The sequence below is a fragment of the Dryobates pubescens genome, chromosome 8 (assembly GCF_014839835.1).
Source record: "Dryobates pubescens isolate bDryPub1 chromosome 8, bDryPub1.pri, whole genome shotgun sequence".
In the NCBI taxonomy this organism is placed as follows: Eukaryota; Metazoa; Chordata; class Aves; order Piciformes; family Picidae; genus Dryobates; species Dryobates pubescens.
The window spans coordinates 11,414,394-11,440,293 of NC_071619.1; the positions used below are offsets into that span (position 1 = coordinate 11,414,394).

A 25,900-nucleotide genomic window follows, 5' to 3' on the forward strand; every position below is an offset into this window, starting at 1 on the left:
TCAAAAATGACAGAGAAAGGCAAATTTCTGCAAACCCTTTCTTTTCAGACTGCTTACAGTAGACTTAACAACTCCTTCTGGATGAAACTGGTCCTTCAGTCACCAGCTTCGGGTGGGCAATACCTTACCTGCTGTCTTAAAACACTGAAGCACCAGAGATTATAGGGCTGATGTGTTCAGGCATTCATCAGCTTCAGGAAAACTTAACACCAAAAAGGAGAAGAACAAAAAGAGAAAAGAAAAAAAAAAAGACCCCCCAAAAAAAACCCAACCCCAAACCACAACACCTGCAATGAAAAGAAATCCCCACTGCCTCAAGAGCATTGCATCAAACCAGAACTCGTGGGCTACTGACTGCTGGCACTGTCAGAAGCTGCTTGCTTCTGGGAAGACACCTGGAGGTTGAAGCCTTATAGTGATTTTGAATCCTCGCAGGGTGAGATTTGCTGAGCTTTACTGATTGTGAGATAAAGCAGTGTTTCAGAAAACTAAACCCAACAAACTCGTACTAACCATCACCAAAATCACCACTGGGAAAATTCCATTTGTCAGAAGGTCTTATTGAGAAACATCAGTCCCTGTCCTGCAGAGCAGGACTGACATGATTAACGAAACCCAGAGCGACCTGTCCCCCACAAGCCGAGCCTTCGAGGACTAGGCCCCGAATTACACTGGAGGGGGGAAAAGAAAAACAAACCCAAAAAAAGAAGGCTGTATCACCTTTTCCTCCTGTTAAAGTTTTAATCCTCTTATTCCACTTTTATTTCTTTGTATTTTCCCCCAGTCTTCCTTTCCGCTCTGCCACCTTAGCTGGGGGAGTTACTAGTACAAGAGTTTGGAGAGTCCTGCTCGTTTATTGTGTTCAAGAGTACACACACCGGCTGCCGGGGCAGGTGGTGGTGGCTGTGTTCACGGTGCTCCTCTTCCGTGGCATTAAAAAGCCCTTCCTCCTCGTCCCCGTGGGGACGGCCGCTGCAGCTGTCACAGAAGTCCAGGGGCCCGTCCAGAGCATCATCGATGAGCCCGTCGAACTCCTTCAGGTCGTCATCGTGATGGCCCCGGTTGCAAACGCAGACCTCGATGCCCGAGTCGCCGGTGAAACGGCGCTGCCTCCCTGGCGTCTTGTCCTTCCCGTCGGGAATGGCGCTGCTCTGCTCTAAGCTCTCAGAGCTGTAACCTTTCAGCAGTCCCTCCTTGCACTCCGTATCCTTATCGGGGCCGGCCCTCTCCACGAGCTCGGCTCCCGTGCTGGTTCCGCCGGGCTCGACGCTTTGCATTTTGGCAACCGCTCGCTCGGGCAGCGAGGCGGTGGAGGGCTCGGGGTCCCTGAGGCTGGGCAGCCCCCCGGCACTGTCAGTACTGCTGTTATTGCCGCTGGCTCCTGCTGAGCTGCTCTGTGCTGGCTGCAGGCTTCTCGGTGTGTCTGGGATTGTGCTACTGCTGCCTGCTGGGATGCACTGCTGATGTAAGGCACTGTACGGTGGCGGCGGGGTCGGTGGTCGGTTCACCACTTCCTCATAGGGAGGTAGTAAATAATTTGGCAAAAACCCTAAAGTTGGGAAGCAAGCAGAAGTTATTTTGTGAACAGCTGATCTTGGGAAACAAGCCATTAGTACCAGTATCTCGTCTGTCACCTACCAGCTCAATGGGCTTCACAGGGGGTGCTAAAACTTGGCCCCAGTGAGACTTGGCATGTTCTAGAGAAGCAGCAGTTGCGGCACAGGAAGGCACCATTACAGTGGGGGATGGATACAGTTGGGACCAGCAGCACTGTCTCCTGGCTCAAGTCAATGCTGAGAGCTGCCAGGTGAATGTCCCCCACACTGCCTTGTACCCTAGTGTAGGCCCACAAATCACACCAAGGGTGAGGGTAACAGCTCAGGAGATAACTCACCAGCCCTCTCCAAATCTGGCTTCTCAGCTGAGTTGCCACTTTCAAGATCAGTATTTTATCTCTTCAGCACTGGTTAGGCCACACCTTGAGTACTGTGTCCAGTTCTGGGCCCCTCAATTTAAGAAGGACATTGAGACACTTGAACTTGTCCAGAGAAGGGCAATGAGGCTGGGGAAAGGCCTCGAGTACAAGCCCTATGAGGAGAGGCTGAGGGAGCTGGGGTTGCTTAGCCTGGAGAAGAGGAGGCTCAGGAGAGACCTTATTGCTGTCTACAACTACCTGAAGGGTGGTTGTAGCCAGGAGGGGGTTGGTCTCTTCTCCCAGGCAACCAGCACCAGAACAAGAGGACACAGACTTAAACTGCACCAGGGGAAGTTTAGGCTTGAGGTGAGGAGAAAGTTCTTCACAGAGAGAGTTGTTAGCCATTGGAATGTGCTGCCCAGGCAGGTGGTGGAGTCACCGTCCCTGGAGGTGTTCAAGAGGGGATTGGATGTGGCACTTGGTGCCATGGTTTAGCAGTCATGAGGTCTGTGGTGACAGGTTGGACTTGATGATCTTTGAGGTCTCTTCCAACCTTATTGATTCTATGATCTCAAAAAGCTTTGTGTGAATAGGAAGAGACATGAGCAGTTACACAGAACTCAGGCTTCTGGTGCTCTCGTCGTGCTGGATTCATTTTTTTCTGCTGCAGCCAGAATAAACTGGCAGTACAGGCAAGAGAATTGGGTTTATTACTTACATCCCCTCAAATCCATAGAAGATTTTGTTTATTTTTTAAGAGGCACGAAGTATAGACAGAATGGACTGGAAATATTTAAATAGATACTGGAAACATTTAAAGATAGAACTGCAGTTTTCCATGTGAAACTGCATATCCCTAGGGCTGGGGAGAAAAAGGCTGCTGGGATTATTTCTGAGGTGGCTGCAAGAGTTTCAACAACAAAAGCAAGTTCATACATGCAATTCAACAGTCCGGTACGACAAACTCAGTTCTGGTACCTCCAATCAAAAGGCTGAGACTTGTTGTTCAAGCACAGCATAGAAGGTCACATTGGAGAGCACAAAGCAATTGTGCTTTCCCTGAGATGTGGGCAACAGCTCCTTTGTGCCAAGCCCTAGGGCTGCTCACAAGCAGCGTGGTCTGGGAGTGGTAGCACAGGGTGGGACCCAGCATGGTCCCCACTGAGGCAACACTTCCACCCAGACTGTGTGACTGAATTCTGTGAAGCTAATTCCCATATCTCAGCCCCACCAACAGCAAGTGGAGGCTGGAATCAGGAGGACTCTCTGTGAAGTCCTGAAGGAGATGTTTTAGGAACCTTCTCAGAAAAACACCCAGGGAATCCATGCACTCAAGAATGCTGAATCAAGGGGCAGTGTGAAGGTGCTGTAGCTGGTGTGGTTCAACTCCAGACTGAAGCAGGCTCACATGCACCCAGCCACCTCCTCTCTACAAGCCAAGGTTAGGCAGCAGACCTGCCCACCATTTCCTGTGGAGCCCATCCACTGGTCCCTGCAACACAGGGACCCTGCTGCTGCCCTGCCTCTCCTGCCCTCCAGGAAAAACAGCGTGAGTGAGATACCTACGGAAATAAAACGGCAGGGCCGAGTAGTTGTGGGCTTCCCGGTAAGCGATCAGGTTGATCTCGTGCTGCCGCTGCTGGGCCTGCAGGCGATGCTTGGTGCGTCGGTGGTGGCAAACACAACAGCAGCTGAGGATGATGATGATGGTCCATACCAGCCAGAACCCTGCAGCGGGGTAGAGCAAGTGTTACCTGGGGTGTGAGAGCCACACTCAAATCCACGACACCCCATGAGGACGATGGGGAAAATCACCAGAAAGCCTGGATCTGAAGCCCACACCGCTCCACAGGCAAACCAGTGCGTTGTGCCTCGACACAGAGTCACAGAAACGTTCAGGTTGGAAAAGACCCTCAGGATCACCAAGTCCAACCGATAACCCTGCTCTACAGAGTTCATCCCTAAACTGTAACCCCAAGCACCACATCCAAAGGACCTTCAAACACACCCAGGGTTGGTGACTCAGCCACCTCCCTGGGCAGCCCATTCCAATGCCTGACCACTCTTCCTGTGAAAATTTGTTTCCTAATGCCCAGTCTAAACCCACCCAGTCACAGCTTGAGGCCATGCCCTGGATTTGTCTGTGTGGGTGACTGCTCTGCTGGCAGCCTTGAAAGAACTGCTTAAATCTGTACACACTTGGGTACAACGTGGAGTATGTTCAGTATGTACAACTCTAGAGGAGAACAATATATGGAGACAGGGCTCAGTTTCCCCTCCACCAATACTCCCACCCCTTGGATATAATTCCTTCTAGCCAAAAATATGAGCAGAGCTGTGAATAGCATTGAACTTGTCTCCCATAGCCACTTTGGTTTGAAAACAACAATTAAGACACAAAAGACACTCTGCAGATCGACCACAGAAGAAGAGAAAAACCCCAAGCACTATGTTTGGCTTTTGTTTGTGCTGCTCTTTAATTTCCAGCCCAAATCTCTCATTGTTATGTTTAACAAAACCATACTCTTTTTTACATAGAAGTCTAAAAATATTTCTTAAACTCTTTTATTTTTTCCCCCAGTGTCTTAAATGATCCAAAATTAAGCCAGCCCCCACCTTCCCCACACAGTCAAGAAACCTAACTTCTGCTCTGTTTGTGGTGACTGCTGGTTTCTGTGCACTGTCACACCGTATGTAGACTGCTCCTTAGAAAGGGATTTTAAAGTGAGCACTTCCTGAGTGTTCTCCACACCCTGCAGCATGTGGAACAACTCCCCTTTTTCACAAATCCCCCTTCACACTTGTATGCAACTAAAACAACATTTCTGAGCCACACTTCAAAACAGCTCCACCATTCGCTTCAGATTAGGCTTTTTGTCTTCGGCGGCTCCAAGCCCACAGCTCTACCTGCCTCACAGGCACCTGTAATCTGTCTCTGTTAAACTCAGTTTTTGCAGCTCAGGATACAAAGAGAGCTCCCCCTTTAGAAACACCTAGGCCTGGCAACCACTCCCCAGAAGAGATCACAGCACTGTTTTTCTTCCAGGAAGATCTCTGCCACTATTGACTATTCCCAAACAGACATAATAAAGACTCCTTGTGCTACAGTCCCCTTTCAGCCCTGTGAGATCAAACTGCCTTCTTCTCCCCGGGAGAAACCTCTAGTCCCTCCATTTTTTGGCCACAACAACCCAGGTAGAGAGGGACCTGGGGGTACTGGTCAATGGTAGGCTGAACATGAGCCTGCAGTGTGCCCAGGCAGCTAAGAGGGCCAATGGCATCCTGGCCTGGATCAGGAACAGTGTGGCCAGCAGGAGCAGGGAGGTCATTCTGCCCCTGCACTCTGCACTGGTTAGGCCACACTGTGAGCACTGTGTCCAGTTCTGGGCCCCTCAGTTTAGGAAGGAGGTTGACTTGCTGGAACGAGTCCAGAGAAGGGCAACGAAGTTGGTGAGGGGTTTGGAACACAAGCCCTACGAGGAGAGACTGAGGGAGCTGGGGTTGCTTAGCCTGGAGAGGAGGAGACTCAGGGGTGATCATATTGCTCTCTACAACTACCTGAAGGGAGGTTGTAGACAGACAGAGGTTGGTCTCTTCTCCCAGGCAGCCAGCACTAGAACAAGAGGACACAGTCTCAGGCTGCGCCAGGTTTAGGCTGGAGGTTAGGAAGAAGTTCCATACAGAGAGAGTGATTGCCCATTGGAATGGGCTGCCCAGGCAGGTGGTGGAGTCACCATCATTGGAGGTGTTCAGGAGGAGACTTGATGGAGTGCTTGGTGCCATGGTTTAGTCGCTTAGGTGGGTTGGATTGGTTGATAAGTTGGATGCGATGATCTTGAAGGTCTCTTCCAACCTGGTTTATTCTATTATTCTATTGTACAATACCTTGGTGTTCTCAGCATCCTGTGCTGAGTCAGCAATGTTTCCTCTGCTAAGAGCTGGGTGAGGAAAGGTGAACAGTTCAGGAATTTGAAGAATGAGAGCAGTATTGCTCTGGCTCAGGACAAAGTGCAATCAACCCATGTCACCCATCTCAGAGTCCAACGCTGGCCCGTTTGTAGGTGAACTGGGTATGCCGCATCACGCCTCCGAGCATTTTGAGCAGGGACTTTCACCTCCCTGTGTCCCAAATTCTTCATGTATTTTGGCACAACAAACTGAAATCTCTCTCTTTTACGAGTTCTGCAAGTGATTTCCCTAATGGGCTGGATGCCACCCTATATCCAAACTTACCAACACCCGCTATCAAATAAAAAGTGTTAGCTGCTCCACTATTTTTGCTTGGCTGCAAATCAAGGTTCCCAGGCAGCCTGCTCAGCTCTGCCATGAAAGGCAGAGAGAAGACTCTGATCTTTGCTCCAGAGAAGCAAAAGACAAAGCACTCAAGATGCCCTCTGCACTTCCTTCAAAATGAACTGAGAAAGTTCTTCACCATGAGTGTGGTGAGACACTGGAACAGGTTGCCCAGGGAGGTGGTAGAAGCCTCATCCCTGAAGGTTTTTAAGGCCAGGCTGGATGTGGCTCTGAGAAACCTGATCTAGCGTGAGGTGTCCCTGCCCTTGGCAGGGGGGTTGGAACTAGATGATCCTTGAGGTCCCTTCCAACCCTAACGATTCTATGATTCTAAAGTGTCCACCTCAGTCCCCACACTCTCGTGCTTCTAAAAAAGCCTCTTTATACAAACTGAAAGGCTTGGTCTAGTCTACCCTTCACTCTGAAGCCAGGCATTTGCAACTATCCCTGTAGCTCCTTCACTACCAGCACCTCGCCAGGCAAACCCAATACACGCTGACTACCCCACTATGCAGTGTTTCTTGCCAAGAGAAGGTGCCCTGGCTCTTGCTGGCTGAGGAAGAATGAACACACTCATAAACCCCAGCTCATTAGCACAGCGTGCCACCATACACTGGAGCAGTTCATCTTCTAAGTGCTCCTTATGTTCCAAGAGCAATCCGTGATCGTGTGTTCAAAAACAACGGAAAGTTACACCCAGCTATCCAGGGATTTTAGCTGCAGTTAGGAAAACAGATGCTTTTTGACACATCTGATCATGTCCTTTCCCAAAGACTATAAATGTAACGGTAACAAGCAGCAGCACTTAGTTAGTTAAGATGTCCTGGAGAACTGCCACTGTTAAGCAATCTCAGCTGCAGCAGACAAATTTTTCTGCAGGGAATTTAAGGCTCCCACCCAAGCCTGTATCCAGAAGATGAAAAAAAGTATTGCTTTAGAAAACTTCTCTACTCATTCCAAAGAAATCCCAAAGTGCTTTGCAGACAAACCAAGGCACAAGCTCCGAGCAGGGGTCAAAGCAAGCTCAGCCATTCCTGGGAAGACGTGCAGCAGCTCTGTACACAACAGGCAGTAACAACACACAACAGTTTAGGGTAATGAATTCATGCTGGCTCCTGCTGAAACCGCAGGTGGCACTTTAAGTAAGCAGACCACAATTTACTGGACAGCAGCCTGGCCATGGTGCCAGGAATACCACCTCCCTCCTCACGCACAGGGTCTATGCACGCTCGTGCCCACAGCTGGATGAGATCTGCTGGTTTTCACTGGAATTTCGAGAAGAATAACCCACTAATACCATGGTATTGCCTGGTTTCATCAACTGCTGACACTTCATAGAACTTCTAGGAAATTGCTCAACCCCTGACTCAGCACAAGCCCAAGGATTTGCCTGGGTGATCACAGGAGACCAGTGGCGTGTGCCCACCACAACCATTTGCTGACCTGGTTTCCAGTGTCCTTTGCAACGGCTTTGCCTCCACCTTGTCACGCAACAGCACATCTGCAGTGCAGGGTTGAAAATCTCCCCCCCCAGCACATAGAAATCAGTAAGATGGGACACCCATAGGTGCTGAGGCACATGAGGGGCTTCTTGGTTGTTGCTTGAGCAGGGCTGCCAGCTCTGAGATCTGGGGCAATTCCGGTCGCAAGCCCAGCGTGGTGCTGGGACTCCAGGGCCTCCCTAAAAGGCTCTACAGCATGCCCTAGCCAGAAGTTTGGGCACAGCTGCAATTTTGGCTGCAGTATAGAAAAACTGTAAAAGCCTAGCAAATAGAGTGCACGGTCACTTCTCTGGAACAAAGCTGCACTCAGGAGGCCAAGTGCAACTGTAAATATTATGTCTAAAAGTATGAGGTGAACACTGAAGATGTCCAGGGCTGAGCTGTGCATTTGTGCACCTAGTGATGCCTGGCTTGCAACCAGCAGCAGGGAAGTAAGCTGAGCAGACCACTGGCTCATTTGGCAGGAGGGGAAGGAGGGGAATTTCATATTCACCCGAAGCCAACACCATGCCAGCAGGAAGCGTGGAGGCTGGGCACAGCAGCTGTACACACCAACATCTTGATCGTGGCAAAGGCAGGTACTGGCTCTGCCTTGTGTTGAAAATAGGAGAGATGTGCAAAGGCAACCTAAGTTTAGCATTAAAAGGCCTCTAAAAGCCAAGTAAAATTTGGGTTCCAGTTGCCTTTGCAGTCCCCAAAAGCTATCGCTGTCATCAAGCTTTCCCTGAATTCTTCAGTGTTCCACCTTACCATATCATCACAAGCTGAATTCAGCTGCATTGTGTCTAGCACTAGGACAAAGGGGAATGGTTTTAAGCTGAGGGAGAGCAGGTTTAGACTAGATTTTAAGAAGCTGTTCTTCAGTACAAAGGTGGTGAGACTCTGGAATCAGCTGCCCAGAGGGGTTGTGGATGCCCCCTCCATGGAAGTGTTCAAGGCCAGGCTGGATGAGGTCCTGAGCAACCAAGTCTAGTTGAGAGGCATTCCTGCCCATGGCAGTGAGGTTGGGATAGATGATCTCTAAGGCTCCTTCCAACCTAGGCTATTCTATGATCACTGCAAAAGGAGAAAAGCTTAGGAGACACTAGGTATCCTGAGCTAAGATTGCCCTTGAGTGTCTGATTTGAGAGAAAATTATTTGCTGCTGCCAACCTGTCAGTGACTGCTGGGGACAAAGGCTCACAGCAACCTGATGATAACATGTCAGGTAGAGAGCAAACAGGGTCTTTGGAAAAACCACCACTGATGGACAGCATCAACAGAAGCAGTGGACCATTTTGGAGCTAAATGCACCAGGGACCCATCAGACTTCAAGGCAATTTCAGGCTCACTCTTGGTTTATGGAAGAGTGAGAAGCTGAAATGCTTTTTAGTCCAAAAAAGGCAGAGTCCTGAGAACCACTGCTGTATTTTCTGTCAGATTCCCTGGTGATGCCAGCAGGTGGATAATGATGCAACCAAAGGGTGAATCAGACACAGCCAAGGACCCGAGTTTTGCCAAGAGGTTTCCCTGCCAGAACATCAAAACCTTTCATAAAAATAAAACAGAAATACCAACCTCTTACTCAGCACCAGGCAGGCTCAGAGCTGAAAGCCCTACATGAGCGCCAAGCTCAGAGACTCAGAACAGGAGCTGCAGAAAGACCCAGGCACAGAATTAGCTCCCATGAAAGCCATCTCTCACAGGCAGAGGGAATACAGAAGAAAGAGAAGGCTGCTCTCTTTACAGCAACCTTGGGAAAGGAAGCCTCATTACATGGTCATGCACCAGAGGTGTTTTTACCAGCTGTGAAAGAACATGCCATGCTTAAAGCTCCAAGGAAAATCTCTCCAGGATACTGCCCATAGTGTTTTGCTCAAGCTTAATAATAAAATAATTTAAGAATAAAAACTCCAGAGTATTGCCTCCTCATGAAAAATGAGGGAGCGATGTTCAGCCTGATGCTGTGCTGTTTTTGCTGCCTGGAACGTTGCCACCAGCATTCCCTCCGAGAGGAGCTCCTTTTATCCTGTGCAAAATGGAAAGCGTTTTCTGGAGCGTTCCAAGGGTAGAAACAGAGAAATCTGCCCTCAAGTTCATGGTAAACTTGGACAAATGCCACCACTCTGTTGGCAGGAACCCCCCTAAGAGCAAGCCAAAACATACTGCAAAGCGGTTTTGTGTCTTCCTGACAAGCATCTGGGTAATAGTTTGGGCTCCATGAGAGCCGGTTCTGAACAGAAGGAGAAGTGGAACAATTTCATTGACTAAAAAGTGATGTCCCAAATGGCAGCCCCAGTCAGCTGTGGCTGGAAAAAAAATTGTCTTTCACATGGCCAATGCCACCAAAGATATCAGAGAGACTTAACTGATACCACAACCTGGATGCACTTGGGTTTCACAGTGTCCTTGGCACAGAGACTGCATTGTCTCCTTCCACTTCAGACATGAGCCTACATGAGTCAATGCTGCTGCTGCTCAAGAATGGATCCAAGCCATAGGCCTATGAACATTTTAAGAAAGAAAAACAAGCTGGCAAATGCCATGGTCCTCTTCTGCCTCTCTCTTCCATACCTCCTGCTGCCTCCTCCACCTCTTCTTGTGCCAGCACAAAGCCGCGCACAACTGCGGTTTGAGGGAACGAGAGCAGGTTGGAACTCATCTGCCAAAGACAACAGCAGCAAGGGAAAGGCTGTGACTGGCAGTGACAGTTTTATGTCAGTTTAAACCGGTGGAACTGCAGCGCCAGCCTGACCGTGCTGCAGGAAAAAGTTACTGAATGCTTGCAGAGTACAATGGCAAAAGGAGAAAAGACATCTCCAAATCCTGCTCGCTTGCTCCAAGGCTGGTAACTCAGACAAAACAAGATGGGCCTTAACTGCAGCTGGCTTCCAGTTTTCAGTACACTTGGAGAATAAATCTCATGAAGGGCAGCTAAAAGAGCTGGGGCTGTTTAGCTTGAAAAAGGGGAGGCTGAGGGGAGACCTCATTGCTCTCCACAACTACCTGAAAGGATGCTGTAGAGAGGTTGGTGCTGGTCTCCTCTCACAGGTAACCAGTGATAGAACAAGAGGGAATGGCCTCAAGCTGCAAGTAGGTAGGTTTAGACTGGACATTAGGAAAAAAAACAATTCACAGAGAGAGTGGTCAGGCATTGGAATGTGCTGCCCAGGGAGGTGGCTGAGTCACCAGCCCTGGGCGTGTTTGAAGGTCCTTTGGATGTGGTGCTTGGGGATACGGTTTAGGGATGAACTTTGTAGAGTAGGGTTATCGGTTGGACTTGGTGATCCTGAGGGTCTTTTTCAACCTGAATGGTTCTGTGAGTCAGTATGCACAGAGAGGAGTTGCAGAAAAATCTTTTACTTATCTTGCAGTGAGTCAGCTTGAGGCACTAGATCTGTAGACACTGTTTTTATGCCTCTCTTCTGGGGGTGGAGCCTCTGAAGAGCAATTGTTCCAGAGCTCCACTTTGTAAGTTTGTAAGTCCAGTCACCATTCCAGGTGACTTACCCCTCCCAAGATATCTGTGTTGGTAAAATACATGTTGAACAGTGGTCTAACAGATCAGAGGGGAACATCCAGCTGAGACCACATCCAGAATATCTTGGAACAAGATCTTGAGAACAGTCTATACTAACAGATCTGGATAACTGGTGAGGAGCTGGGTTGGAGGTACAGAAGGCAAGGGGTGAACCAGCACCAATGAGCTCTCTTGCCTTTCCTTGCTGTTTTATCACAGAGCAGGTGGAAGCAGGCCATGTGGGGCAAAAGTCAGTATCTGCACAGTCACACCACACAAGACAGCTTGCCTTCTCCTTTGGATTTGTGAATTTCACTGAGCCACACCAAAACACGCTCAAGGTAATTTTGTTGTCTGGATTAGGCTACAAAAAGTACAAGGAAATCAGGAAATAACTTCCTTGGTGACCCTATACCTCCTGAGTTCCTGAATGGTTGTGACATCTCTTTTGTTTGCCCTACACTTTCAGCCAGGCTTTGGCAGGGGAGGTTTATAGCTGAAGCACCAGCTGAGGAGTAACAACAGCAGCCAAAGGTGAAGTTTGATACATGAGGAAAGAGAAAGCAAGTACAACCGTGGAGAAGACTAGGTGAAAGGCAAGGAACAGGGCAAATCCCCCCCTGAAAAAGGGCATGATTATACTGAAGGATAACATGGGGTGAGGAAGGAAACACAGGACTGATGTGGTTTATGACTGAGGGCTTTGGAGAGCGCAGCAAAGCCTTGGAAGTGAATTCCTATTATAAAGCTGACCTGGAACATGCACATGGAACAGCAGTTGCTTTAGTTTTAGCAACTAACCAGATCCTTGCCAAATTTCCCTGGCAGCATGCTTTGGGGGGGAAAATAGCTGTCTAGAGATTCCAAGGGCAAGCGTGCAGACATGAGCAAAATGTTCAAAATCAGCAGAAACATCAACTGTGCTCCCTGCAAACAGAACATTTTTTTCCTATGCAACTCTCATACTTGGGGCCAGTCAAGACCTTTTGTCTTTTTTTTGTTTCTTTCCTTTCAGAAACAGAGGAGCTCAGCATCATTCTTAAAGCAGCCAAAATGAAACAAAATAGGCACATCCAGCACCTGAATATCCACTCACTGCCATTGCTGGTTTGCTGTACAGTACTTAAATGATCCAAGACCAGCTAAGCCCTCTAACTTTGGAATCCTTTAGCACACACTGACCAGGCTGCCCACTTCTGTGTTCCACGACTCCTGTCTAGAAGCACAGAGTATTCTTCTACCAACCACACCATGCTAAATACTTTCTACAGCTTTGCTTGTTGCATTCAGAGCCTCTGGAATCATCTAGTTTCATGCTGGCACTCAACAGGCAAAGAGAGACAGAGAGATGGCTATCAGGAGATCCGGATTTGGTTTTCAGTTCACATTATGCACTTAGGAAAATCCAGAACATCAAGGTCTTAATTCTCAACCTGCAAAACACAGGAACAGCATTCCTTGACCATCTCCTCTCCTGTATGTGAAATGTGGTATTTTTTTGGAACATGTAAGCAGAAAGATACCTATCAGGCCTGGATAAAGTCCAGCAGGGGAAAACTCCAGCAAATCACAATCACATCATAACAGACCTGAATAAAACCTGTTAGTAATCAAAAGCAGTGGCTGCTGCCGCTCTCCAAAGATCACAATCTCCTCCTTGGGGAACATGAGGTCTCTGGGGAACCCAAAGAAATTGTTATTGGCTACCAAGCTCAAGCCAAGAACTAATTAGACCTTTATATATCCATTAGACTTACATATATATAAAAATCTGGATATCATTTTATTATTTGGCAACATGGCACCTTTTTTTTTTAAGGAAGGGTTGGGTGGGGAATCTGAACCAGGCTGTTATCTAATTTTAAACACAGGCTGTCCACCTGCTTGGCATATCATGTTCTCCATTCCTCCACTCCACCCCTTAACAAAATAATACCTTGATTTTGCATCCTATATTCCACTGCCCTCAAGAACTGGTTTATAATTACTGCAACCTTACTTGCTGTCTGGAAATGTTGAGATCAGCCATTGTCAAAGACCAACTTCTCTCAAATTCTTAAATGGGAAAAAGATTATTATTTTTTTTAATGGGGAAAAGCTCCAAGTGGCCACAAGTGAGGATTACATTTCAGAAGGCAAGTCCAGCAAAGACAACATCGTTTTCTTATCCATTTCAAATGCTGCCCTCCTCAGCTTCTTTACCCTAGAAAGCTACGAGAGTAAATAAATCCAGGATTTAATTCAACAGGCCTAGCAAGAAAGTCTGTTTTCAGGCACACAAAAGCACTGGGGGGGCCTGAGAATGTCTGAAACAGACCTTTCCAAAAGCTGCTTCAGTACATGCATACAATAGCTAAAATCAAAACACACAACAACTATGAGGCCATACCTAAAAGGTACTGCTGAGTTAACTGTTCATTAACCTGAAGTTATTATTAACTTTTAAAAAGCTAATCTATTCCCAAGCATGTAAAGCTCCTGCTTTCCACACCATCAATTCATGCCCATATTAAAACTATTTACACACACTATCACTGCTATGTACCTTGAAGGTCTTGAGAGTGCCCCACCACACATACCTAGCAAAGAAACTCAACAGTTCCTGAAGCAGCAGATAAATTCTGCAGCCCTGACTGCGAGCACTTGAATACCAGCTTGCATTTAAAGGACATGCTCCTCCTATGCCTCCTCCTCCCCATCCCAGAAACCTTTTCCTAACACTCATAATGGCAAAGCAAGTGTTGAACACATTGCCCAATCTTAACTCAATGCTGGATGCTTGCCTGAACTTGCAGAAAGCACAGAAGATCTGGTGTCATGTTTGCATTACTCCCCTCATCTCAGTGTGGTATATGGTGCTCTCTTCAATGCAGAAGGAACGTGAGTCTCAGCACAGAAACTCAGCCCTCCTCAAGAATTATCCACCACTGTGCCACTACCATGTTTCTTCCACGATCTCAGCACAACCTGTGTGCTTACCTTAGAAAGGAGACTGAAACATTCTGCTTCTTTCTAACAAAAAATGGTTTTATCTTCCAAGAACTTTTACGATGCAGTCAGGCACCGCCAGGTATCAAAGTCTGTGCTATATTGAGAGTGTAAAGACAGTTAAATGATTCCATTAAAATGGCAGGGGGCTATTGTTTGAATTGCATTGTTTCTATGAAATTCAGTTAAGCCTCTCTTTCAAGATGTCCATGGGAGAAACATGGTGACTGTGCAACAAGCTCCAGTGTGCAGCTGTGCTCCCTCCTGTTGCTCGATTTAGATCCTGCTTGCCACAGAGTCTGTAAAAGCCCTTGCACACATGCATCTTCCTCTACATTCCCACCCACAGAAATCCAAAACTGGGTCTGACCTTCCCCACTCTGCTTTGTCCATGCATCCCCATATAATCCAAACAAATTCCAGCCATCTGTCCTGCCTCTGCTGCTGACTGTTACGATCTGAACCAGGCCGTCCAAGGCAGCCACATATTCATGCCTGTGCCTCAGCCTCCTAGGATCCCTACAACTGCCTCTCAGCCCTGAATTGTTTCTTCTACAGTTTGGGGACTTCTGAAAATAAAGCTGGTAAGAAGTTCTGCTGCAATATATTGAAATCCTGCCATTAGTATTGACATAGCCAGGCCCTACAGTCTGATGCATAACATGTCTTGAAGAAGTCTATTAGAGTCCTGTTTAGTTTATAGCCACATCCTCCATGCTTCACTGGTTAATTTGAGAAGTAAGAGCATGTTCCTAGACTGAAGGATGATGTGCCCTGTCCTTGGATCTAAGTTAAGTGACAGTCTTTGTCTGAATAACACATTTCCACACACATGGCCTTTGAGAAAATGAAACTGTGAGCACAGCAGAGAGATTCAGTAGATAGCACAGTCGCATAAGAGCTGTAAGATACCATTGATACCTCCAGCCTCTAATGTGGGGGTACAGTGATCAGAGGTCCACATTTCCAAATTCTGTGAGCACAGATGACTTCCCAGCCTAGGCTTCTGGCAGTACAACAGCATCTCAACATCTACATTGAACCCTTTGCGTTCCTCCCCAGGAAAGGAAGACACCATCAGAGGATCACAACTCTAAAAGTTTGCCTCTAAAATCCAGCATTTCTTGCTTTCCTATCCCTCCAGATTCTCATTTTTCCATACATCTTTATCAAAGTTTTGCTGACCTGCTTTGACTTGCCTGCAGTCATCTAAAGGGATTGAGCAGGTACAGCCACCCAGCCACTCACGAGAAACATGAGTAGTTTTAAATCCCAGATTTCAGGAAGGAGGAGATAGGAGGGGTAGTAGTGGGCAATGCACGTTCCTCTCAGCCCACAGTATTCAGCCACTGCTGGCCCACCAGATCTGCCCAAGATTCTCTCTATCCAAAGAGCTCTGCTCCAAGCACAACATGTCCTGAAGAGAATAAACATCCCAGCCCCCGCTCCTTGAAAGGACAGCTTGAAAATAGATACATCAGAATTAAACTGCTGTTCTTGCAAAGAACTAAAACAGTAAGATGGAAGTTACTGATTTAATTCTCTATTGGAGTGTGTCAAACTCTAGTGTTGAGTGCATCAGCATTTCTCCCTCAAGCATGGCTTCCCCACTCACACAATGTTATTTTGAGTACGGTCAGTGAGAAAAATCATCAAGAGATCTCCATTCATGAATGGCAACCAGCACTAGAACAAGAGGACACAACCTCAGGCTGTGCCAGGGGAGGTTTAGGCTGGATGTTAGGAAGAAGTTCTACACAGAGAGAGTGATTGCCCATTGGAATGGGCTGCCCAGGGAGGTGGTGGAGTCGCCATCATTGGAGGTGTTCAGGAGGAGACTTGATGGGGTGCTTGGCTGCATGGTTTAGTTGATTAGGTGGTGTTGGATTAGTTGATAGGTTGGACACGATGATCTTGAAGGTCTCTTCCAACCTGGTCTGGTCTATTCTATTCTATTCTATTCTACTCTACTCTAATGTGGCAAGATGACCTTGAAAAGCAGCCTATGCCCTCTGGAACGACCTCATTTCCCTTACATATCAGGTCCATTCCAGTGAAATGCAGCGGCAACGCATAACAAGGGCTGAATACAAAACTCCACAAGCCAAACCTGTAGTATGGTATGAGAGCCATGCAGATTAGGAAGGGAATCCATACAAAATGGAAGGACTTACACCAGAGTTCATAGTAGTAGTTGCAACACTGGGATTGTCCACAACAGTGGCCCGTTTCACATATGTAACTTTGATTGTTGACACCCATGCAGGTTTCCTTGTCCTAAAATTAAACAGACACACTTTTAAGATGCTTTGTCAGTATCTTCTGTAAATGCAATCTTTTATTCAATGATCTGCAAGCATTTAAAAAAGTCACAAGGTTATGGTCTTGGGAAGCTCTGAAATACATAGAGAGGTTAAAATACAGCTAAAGGTCACCAAAACCCACAAAGGAGCGTTCAAAAGAAAGCCCTGTATCTCCAAATCCATGAGTTACATTGCTTTAGCATCCAGTCAGCACTGCTTTCTCATCACCCCTTTCTTTTTCCATTAGAAGTTACCATGTTTTGGGAGCCAAGCATTCCCTTAAAGACAAGATGTCATTTGCTCCACATTTTACACAACACTGCTGCATTATTGGGGCTGAATGCCAAGTGGAGGAAATGCATTCATACATGGAACGTTTATAACTTAAGAAAAGACTGCTTGGATTCATTTAGATCTAAATGATAATTACAGCATGTTCCTGTGAGATTCCAATCTAAAATGATTCCTGCATAATTAGCCATGTGCTTTATATAAGATCAGCATTCCTGTAAAACTTCTTCCTGGAATAGTGAAGTAGAACAGGAGCAGAGCCAAATCAGCTGTACTGTGTCACCCAGCAGGTCCTCAGGACACTTAAGATGGAAAAGGACTACAGTGGACGTGAGGTCTCGGTCCCCAGCATGGTACACCACAGAAGTCCACGTTTTCCTGACAGTCTGAAAACATGGTGGGGAAGAGGGTTAGGAAGACAGAAGCAATTCACAGGTTGTGCTTTGTGCATCCTCTAATAAGCTTTGGAGCAACCTGGAAGTTAGACACCACAGAATTTCTTAAGAAACAAACAGATCTTAAGAAAACATTGATGTTGCAAACAAATCTGTAACAAAGCCTGACTTTTTAAACTGTCTTTCACTTAAAATGTGTTGTAAGGCAAAGAAAACATGGGGAGGTTTACACTGAAACATGTTAAAAGAACTCATAATTTTGCAAGTACCACCTTGCAAAAATCAACCAACCAACCAACAACAAACAAAAAGGCCCAAGAAAACCCAACCAGCAAAAAAGAGCAGCAAGCCCAATAAGCAGGCTACAGGGATATACATTGCTGGATCCCAGCACCTACTGAACTCCACTGTTCCTCTATTTTATGTGAGTGCGCCACAGCCACACTTCTGACAAGACTCTACCAAGTCCCCACATACAAAGCTCATTTCAAAGGATGGACCACCTCACTGGAAAAGTGAAGGAAGGCAGCAATTCCAATGCAGAGGCATCCTGTACTGACTTCTTAAGGAGACAGTCTGTTTGGGTATCTGAGTGAGCACCAATGCTCCCCCACCACAGCATCCCAGGGCCTGTGGGTCCCTCACCTGAGCATCCATATTACAGCAACAGTACAACTTCTAAAACCAGAACTATCTCCTAGCACCTAAGGTTCAACAGAAATGGCACCCCCCTGCATTTCTCTCCTGAGAAGTCACAAACAACTTTTTTTGATCATCTCGGGCCACAATTCAGCAAGCACAACTCAGCACATGACACACTGCTTCCTCTCCTGCCACAGGCACCATGATTTCCACTAAAAGGCTCTAAAAAAGCACCAACAGGCCAACTCCTTAAAACTCAGAGGCAACAGGCTGGTTAGGGCACCTGCCTCCTTCTTCCAGGAAGAGAACAACATTTTGCTGGACAGACCAGTCCAACTGCTTTACTAAAGCAAACATTTTATATTCTGGTCTTGAAATGCTGCATGCCAACAGCAGGCACAACATTTTCCTATAAGGCAAGGAGGTCTTTCCATATCTAATTGGAGCAGCTTTGAGCAACTTTTAGGAGACACTAAACCAGCGTTTTCTGCTTCAGACATGCTCTTCATTCCAAAAATTGCAATTATAGTTAGTAAAAGAACTAAGCACAGGACAGACACACTCCCTTATCTGTTCTGATTGGTTTATTTACACGTTTCCTCATTTTTGCTGGCCTTACAGAGTTAATGTAACTGACCAACAGCATAGATTTTGGCTCTCCTAACCAACAGAATTGAGAAATTAAGAGCCCATTGCAAAATTGCAATCCTGTTGATAATGCACAAGCCAGAAAGTGACCAGCTGAGGTCTGCCTTTGTGACACATGAAGATCAATATGACTTGTTGAACCAGCAAATGAATCATGTGGAGCGGGTGAAAGAACAGAAGCCCACAGTACCATTTCAGGAACTCCTCTGCCCTGCAACACTAATCCACTCTTGACCATCTATGTTTATGCTCCCATGCATTGTCTGCTTCAAAGAGTAGCAGTAAGTAACACACTGCTGTCTCTTGGCAGCAGCAACCTACAGCAGCTTCAACATCACTGTATTTTTCCCACTTAAGAACTTGTAGCAGTCCTGTTTACATAGACTTTCATCACATTATCCTTTTATTTGAACTTCCTGACTCCTTTATTGCCAACCTTATTGTATTTGAAATGACCTTTCCACAATGCCATGCTTACATGCAGGCAAACAGGTGTATAATGGGATGGGTGTACATGTTAAATAGAAGATCCTCAGCAGCTAGGTTGATGTTCTGCAGGTTGTTCCTGCCTCCTTATGAAGTCTCAAGCAACACTGTGCCTCCCCATTTAGAGTTAGCTTCCTTGCCAAGGAGCATTTGTACCTTTGAATAATCTCACAGCTGGCTTTCAGCTCCCACAGCTCAGAAAGTCCAGGGGCTGAAAGTCCTTTCAGTGTTGGCCACCAGCCACGCTGCTCCAAGTCTAAGCAGCTCCTCTTGGAGCCTTTCTGCAGCCCACTGCCAGTCTGGCCACCAAGGGGCTTCTGGGAAGGTGAAGCCGTCAGACTGGGTGCCACGTGTGAGAGCCAGAACTGTCACCCTTGCTTCCAAACAGTTTCACAGAACCAAGGAATAATTTAATTTGGAAAGGATCCCAGCAGGTCACATGGCCCAACCCCTGCTCACAGCGTGGCTACCTCCCATGCTAGGTTACTCAACCTGGCACAGGGAAAGATAAAATGTAAAGGCAACAAATCTTTGGAATAATTCAATGAGGCAGATTCCAGCGTGAGGAGAGCACTGTTCTGGGACACGCTACAGGTGTCTCCTTTGGACCGAGTGTTTCAGACTCCTTTCCTCTCTCCACTTCAGTCAAGACTTATTCCTGTGAAAAGCTGAGCCACTGCACAGTTTCTTTCACTTTTTTTTGGAAGCCAAGAGGTAATACAGACAGTGTGCCATTTTTGTTAGGAAACTTCTGCCTACCCAGTCTTAAATCTCTAACTAAATCCCAGCCTGAGCTTCTCATACTATCAGAGCTGTATTATCTCTGCTTACTTCTCCCATTCATTCTTTGTGTCATATGCTGCCAAAGTGTAACTACTGAAGACGTATCAGCAATATCATTATCCATAGTCAAAACATCTCCTGGAACATCCCCACCAGTGTCTGTGCTATGTGAGCACATTATTTCCCTTTACACACCAACAAGCGTGAACAAGGCACAAGGCTGAGAGTTGTTTTATAGGTAAGAAATCTCTATACAGGGAGGGGAAAAAACCCTCATGGAAGCAAAGTTGGAGCACTTGCATCTTATTGCCCTGCCTCTGTTTCTAGTTTATGTTGCAATTAGTGTTTGTAATGATATTTGTCAACCCTTCTTAGCAGCATGGAGTTTTTATTGAACTAGGCCACACCTCGAGTCCTGTGTCCAGTTCTGGGCCCCTCAGTTTAGGAAGGAGGTTGACTTGCTGGAACGAGTCCAGAGAAGGGCAACGAAGTTGGTGAGGGGTTTGGAACACAAGCCCTATGAGGAAAGACTGAGGGAGCTGGGGTTGCTTAGCCTGGAGAGGAGGAGACTCAGGGGTGACCTTATCACTCTCTACAACTACCTGAAGGGAGGTTGTAGACAGACAGATCATGGTCTCTTCTCCCAGGCAGCCAGTACCAGAACAAGAGGACACAGTCTCAGGCTGCGCCAGAGGAGGTTTAGGTAAGATGTGAGGAAGAAGTTCTATACAGAGAGAGCGATTGCCCATTGGAATGGGCTGCCCGGGGAGGTGGTGGAGTTGCCGTCATTGGTGGTTTTCAGGAGGAGACTTGATGGGGTGCTTGGCTGCATGGTTTAGTTGTTTAGGTGGGTTGGATTGGTTGAGGGGTTGGACACGATCTTGAAGGTCTCTTCCAACCTGGTCTGGTCTATTCTATTCTATTCTACTACAGAGCAGTCTTACAAAACCGAAGAGGAGTGTTCCTTTCTGAAAGCACTTTTTCCCCCCAGTAGTCAGTGGCTATCACATTCCAGTGCAAGCTTCCCTGCTGAAGGACATTCTTCTTTTCTTGTTGTCTAGGCAGGCATATTGCTTCCCACCAGCCTCTGTTCAGCCAGCTGTAGACACCAGGCAGGATTACTCAGCAGCATCCACACTGGTCTGCTCTCAAAGAGCACTCAACTCCAGTATTCCTGTTTCACAACTAAGAAGCCTGAACATGCCATCCTTATCTCCCACCTGCAAAGCCTAGGAGATTTCCAGCTAATTTCAAGGGCCTGGCTTTGTCCTGTGAAGCAGCATGTACTCTAGGCTGTGTGTACATCGCTGTCTCCTTGGCACCAACCTAAGAGCTGAGAGGGATCTGAGAAACTGAAATCACTGGATCCCTGACACACACTCCAAAGCTGGGAGCTCTGCAGTCTTGGTGCCTGTGCTCTCTCTCCATCCAATGCAATGTTATATATGGTGCAAGCCCTTTCTAATGGGACTAGTTGAGTTGGGAAGATCACACCTTGGTGCCTCTAGAGAGTCTCTTCCTGTTTCAGATGTGGCATTTGGGGTTAGTTTTCACTTGTTACAAACTTTACAAAGCAACTTTGTATAAAAATATTGGGGGTTTAATTATTTTTTTAAACTTACTTTCTTGCTGATATTTGGCATTTGTGGTAAGCCCACAGCCACGCTGGAAACTGACAGGAGCACACTTTCATTGTTAAGGACTTTTACACATAATCCTTAAAAGCTCCAGCAGTGGTCAGTGTAAGAGAATTCAAGGCAGTGTCATAAGCTGTCACACCTGAAGCAAACATTACCTTCAGTGCCAGGGGGGAAAAAAGACAATTATTTTCTCCACCTCCCAGTTCATATTGACCCTTTGCTGGAGGTTTACATGACAAAATAAAGGTCAGAATCTGGGGTATGGTCAAGGCAGAGGCTGTGGGTTGCCCGAGACACTTCTCACTGCAAAAAAAAAAGGATGGAAACAGAGCTCCCTGCCCTACTTTGTAAAGGTGTTCAGCACTAAATGGTTGGGGTTTAATACCTATAAATCTGTAAGGATTTATTGTGTCTGAAGCCAAGGTAGGAAATGAAGGGCAATGAGAATGACTCACAGTGGAGTACCATTACAATAAAAGGATAAAGGCACTTCACAATTTCCTACTCTCAAAAGTCAGCAGTTAAGCTGGGAACATTGTTGCTGTGTCAAAAAGGCGAAAGATGAAGACGAGGCAAATCCCAGACCAGTGGGGCTATTTTCCAAGCTGAAAATTAATATGTGCAACTGCAGCAGCAAATACCACAGCCCACGCTCAGGAGTGCATAGTTGGCAATGAACCACCTACAAAAGATGATGCCTCAGCTGGCATTAACCAGGTAACCAAAACCAGCAATAGCTGATATCACAGAGATCTGATAACCATTTTAGCTTTTTGCTCTGTCTCCTCTTCCCACAGAAATTCAGCCTCTCTTACTCTTAAATATGAGCACCTTGCATTTGTATGGCCCCTGCCAGGGTACCTACTCATTCTAACTTGGGTAATTCCCAAGCATCCTGGAAAACACTTCGAAATGCGACTTGCTTTCACTGACAACAGGTTATATGCCATTCCTGTCTCCTAGGATGGCCAGCTTCTTAGACCTCTCTAATGCTGTATGTACCTTTGGTACAGCACTTGAACTGGAAGAGATGGGGATTAGTAACAGAATGATGGGGGTGAGTAAGGAAGTGAGTAACAGGCTTACAAATAGCAGGACAGTGTAAAGCCCAGCAGCAGGACAAAGGGAGACTGCCAAAGTGGCATCTGCTGGAGGGCAAGATGCTACTGGTTTTAAGAGGGCTTAGGCTCAATCCAGGACTGCTCCAGGCATTCTGGTTTCACAGCTCTTATAGGGGACTTTTGTAATAAGCATCTGTTTAACAATTAAAAAATCCTGACCTAGTTATTTCACTGATCTCATTATTCACAGGCAAGAGCCCCCTGCTTTCAGTACCTAGCCACACCCATAACAACAAAGGAGGACAGATAAACACAAGTTACACAATCTTAGGGGGAAAAGTATTAAAAATATGTGTTTTGAGTAACTTACAATCACTATTTGAACCATACATACCCTTTAAGTACCCAGAGTAATAGAATGGAAGTGACTGTCAGTATATTAAAAGTCAGAAACAATCAACAGGAAAAACTGTGTCTGATAATCACTATTTATGAATTGCCACCTTGGCTTGTACTCAAACTCACATCTGCAATAGCTCATGAGAATGCAAACACAAAGCTACCAAAGAAGATGAGCATCTCCGTCAGGAGAGAGACTCAGGTGGTAGCAAGTCAAAATTGCTACTGAAAATACTAGTCTGGAATGTCAAACATTGACACAGGATCTACTACAATTCCTAGTTTGCCTGCTGCTTTCCAGTTTCTAATCAAAATTCACCTTCAATAAAAAAAAATCCCCAGATCCTTTCAGAAAAGGACAGTAGGTGTGACAGCAGCAAGGACAGACAAAACCACAGGGGAATCCTGTATTACCAGGGCAGCTAAGCACTGCTGTCCACCTGGCTGAATGTACACTGAAGCCTCCAGTCATCTCTTAGCCTCATAAATATTACACTTGTTAGTCCTTTGGAACATGAAAGTAAAAATCCACCATCTGAGCAAGTGCTGTGCCTTTGGTAGGTTCAATTTAACAAAAGCTCCTAAGATTGGTAAATATAGGATGGGATGGGATAGGGATGGGATAGGATAGGGATAGGATAGGGATAGGATAGGGATAGGATAGGGATAGGATAGGGATAGGATAGACCAGACCAGACCAGGTTGGAAAAGAACTTTGAGATCATCAAGTCCAACCCATCACCCAACACCATCTAATCAACTAACCATAAACCAGCTTTGACTGCTGAGAGTTACTGGAACCTCAGGTGCCAGCCCCTGCCAGCATGACAGGGGATAAATTCCTGTAAGAATGCCTTGCAACAGACAGCTGAGGCCAGGAAATAAATCAAGTCTGCACATTTCTTCATAAGACACCCACTATGAATTTTGGTTTGCTCAATGTGGAAAGAAGAAAAAAAAAGTGTTAAGTGCAAACACCCAAATACTTAAAGTATAATAAGTCAGGGAGGAATGATGCCTCCAAGCTGTCCCAGGCACAATAAAGAGCTTTAAAATGACAATTCTAATCCACAACATTTATTGCTTTGCTAATGCCAGTATCAGGAGAATTATATTTAAATCACCATGATTAATCAGCCACAGCAGATGCATCTTCACCCCCAGCGAATGCAGAATCTCCAAGGTTTTATTAACCTTTATCTGAGGAGCAAATTAGTTTGTAGCATCCATCTAGCATGGAGAAATACTCCAACAAGCTTGAAAGGAGCACTGTCCTTTCACAGATTGTGGACACTAACCCATTTCAGTATGAGCCGGTTTCATTTTTGTTTATCACGAGTTTCACTTTCAGACTCCAGGAACTGCACACTCACATCTTAAGCACCATGTGAAAGTGTTTACCTCTTTCAAGCCTTCCTAGAAGCTTCCCAGCTGTAGTTTCAGCTCTTTCACATAAAAGATAGCTTCTTCTAGGAAATTACAGCTTTGAGGAGGCTGCCTTGCATTTTGTTGTTTTAAACCACCAGTTTACAACACTGAAAACCTTGAGTAGTTAAAATTAAAACTGGAAAGGTTAGGATCCTCTGCAACCGTGTTTCCTGGGACAGGAGCTTTAAACACCCACATTGCACTGATGCCAGATAGAGCTGATCTAGCTTTTTAGGCATTTAAACATCATCCCCACAGCAATAAAAAACAAACATCCTAAACCAAACACCCTTTTTTTAACCACGTGTTCGGCAGTCCATCTGCCATGCTGCAATGCACTTCCTTCTTTGTGACCCAGTGGAAAGACAAAATCCAGGGGGGGAACCAGTTGTTCTGTGCAGTGCAGCAGGGAGCAAAAAGTGCCTGTCTCAGGGGGCTCAGGCTCTCTCCACAATCATTTTGTCCATGTCACACAGCCCACAAGAAGGGCACCCCATTCAGGATCCCTTTCTTGCGCCTGAAGTGAAGCTCAGGATCAGCACCCCTTGTGTTGAATGGGAACAACAGCAGCTAAGGACATCCCAGACAATCAGAGTGCAAACACAAGAGACAATAGACATGGTCAGACGTTCCTGAATTCCTCACACACTTTTAATTAAATACCACTATTCACTAATAACCCTTTCCCCCCCCCCCATTTTAGAAGTGGAAAAAGAAATTCCTGATTACTATCTGCACGCAGTTCACAACTGCAAATATTTAGATTCTATTAAGTCTGAAGATGATTAAAACTAAGAAAAAGCATAAGCAATTCCATAAGCAGCTCTTTCCCACTGGATACTTCATCAGTGGATAAAAATAGTCAAGAGCTTTGCTCTTGTGTTCTTGAGGCAACACCTTTGTTCTGCTTCCTGCAAATGCCTCTGTATCAATGCCAAACAGAGATAAAAAAGTACCATCCATCCTACTGAAATGACCAGACATTTGCAGTTTGAACAAATGAAGCCAAATTACACCTAACTTCTGCTTTTAAGCCTTATGCAGCACCTCAATTGTCCCAAATAAATATCTAAAACAAAGAGATTAATTTAGAACAGGAACTTCACGAGACAAGCACATCCATGACACTCCAGCCATCTCAACACCCAAGCCAGCTGTCTCACTGCAAGCTGAGGGTTACCTAAAGCCCTTCAGCCTTTGAGCCCAAATTTCCCTCCTTGGTTTGGTTTGAGGGGAAATCTCTTTGCCCTGAGTGCTAACAAGTGAACTATTATTATAGCTATTGCATTCAATTACAGAAGGTCATTGTGCTAGAGGTAGTTTCTTATGTAAAACTGTTTTCAGCTAGGAGAGGGATGGGGGGTGGGGAGAGCTAATTTCACCAAAAACTGAACTGATAAGGAAAAAGAGACAGAACTGTTTACTCAGCAGCGTGCTTAAGTCCTTTTACCTTCACTTCTAAACACTGAAAGTAGATAGTTTAAAACGTGCTACGGTTTTAGGTCTTGAATATTGAGTTCCAAATGAGAAACTGAAAGAAGCACTCTGATACCATGCAGTAGCTATTTACTGTGCATTACAGATCCCAGCAGGGCTGAGGAGAGTTTACAGTTAGATTCCCCTACAG

The 25,900-nt window shown here is 46.1% G+C and overlaps 1 protein-coding gene across 3 annotated transcripts in view; it reads right to left on the bottom strand.

Moving 5' to 3' along the window:
- Positions 1 to 261: 261 nt before the first annotated feature.
- The window catches only part of WBP1L (WW domain binding protein 1 like), a 64,384-nt gene continuing 38,745 nt past the window's right edge, over positions 262 to 25,900 (bottom strand). For 2 of the 3 annotated variants that reach the window (XM_054163724.1, XM_054163725.1), the window contains exons 2-4: positions 16,372 to 16,474; positions 3,482 to 3,643; positions 262 to 1,549 (exon numbers count right to left, since the gene is read on the bottom strand). In XM_054163724.1, coding sequence (XP_054019699.1) covers positions 807 to 1,549; positions 3,482 to 3,643; positions 16,372 to 16,474 — 1,008 coding nt within the window. In that variant the 3' untranslated portion in view covers positions 262 to 806. The remainder of the gene's footprint in view (positions 1,550 to 3,481; positions 3,644 to 16,371; positions 16,475 to 25,900) is intronic. The other variant, XM_054163726.1, reaches the window with a different exon arrangement.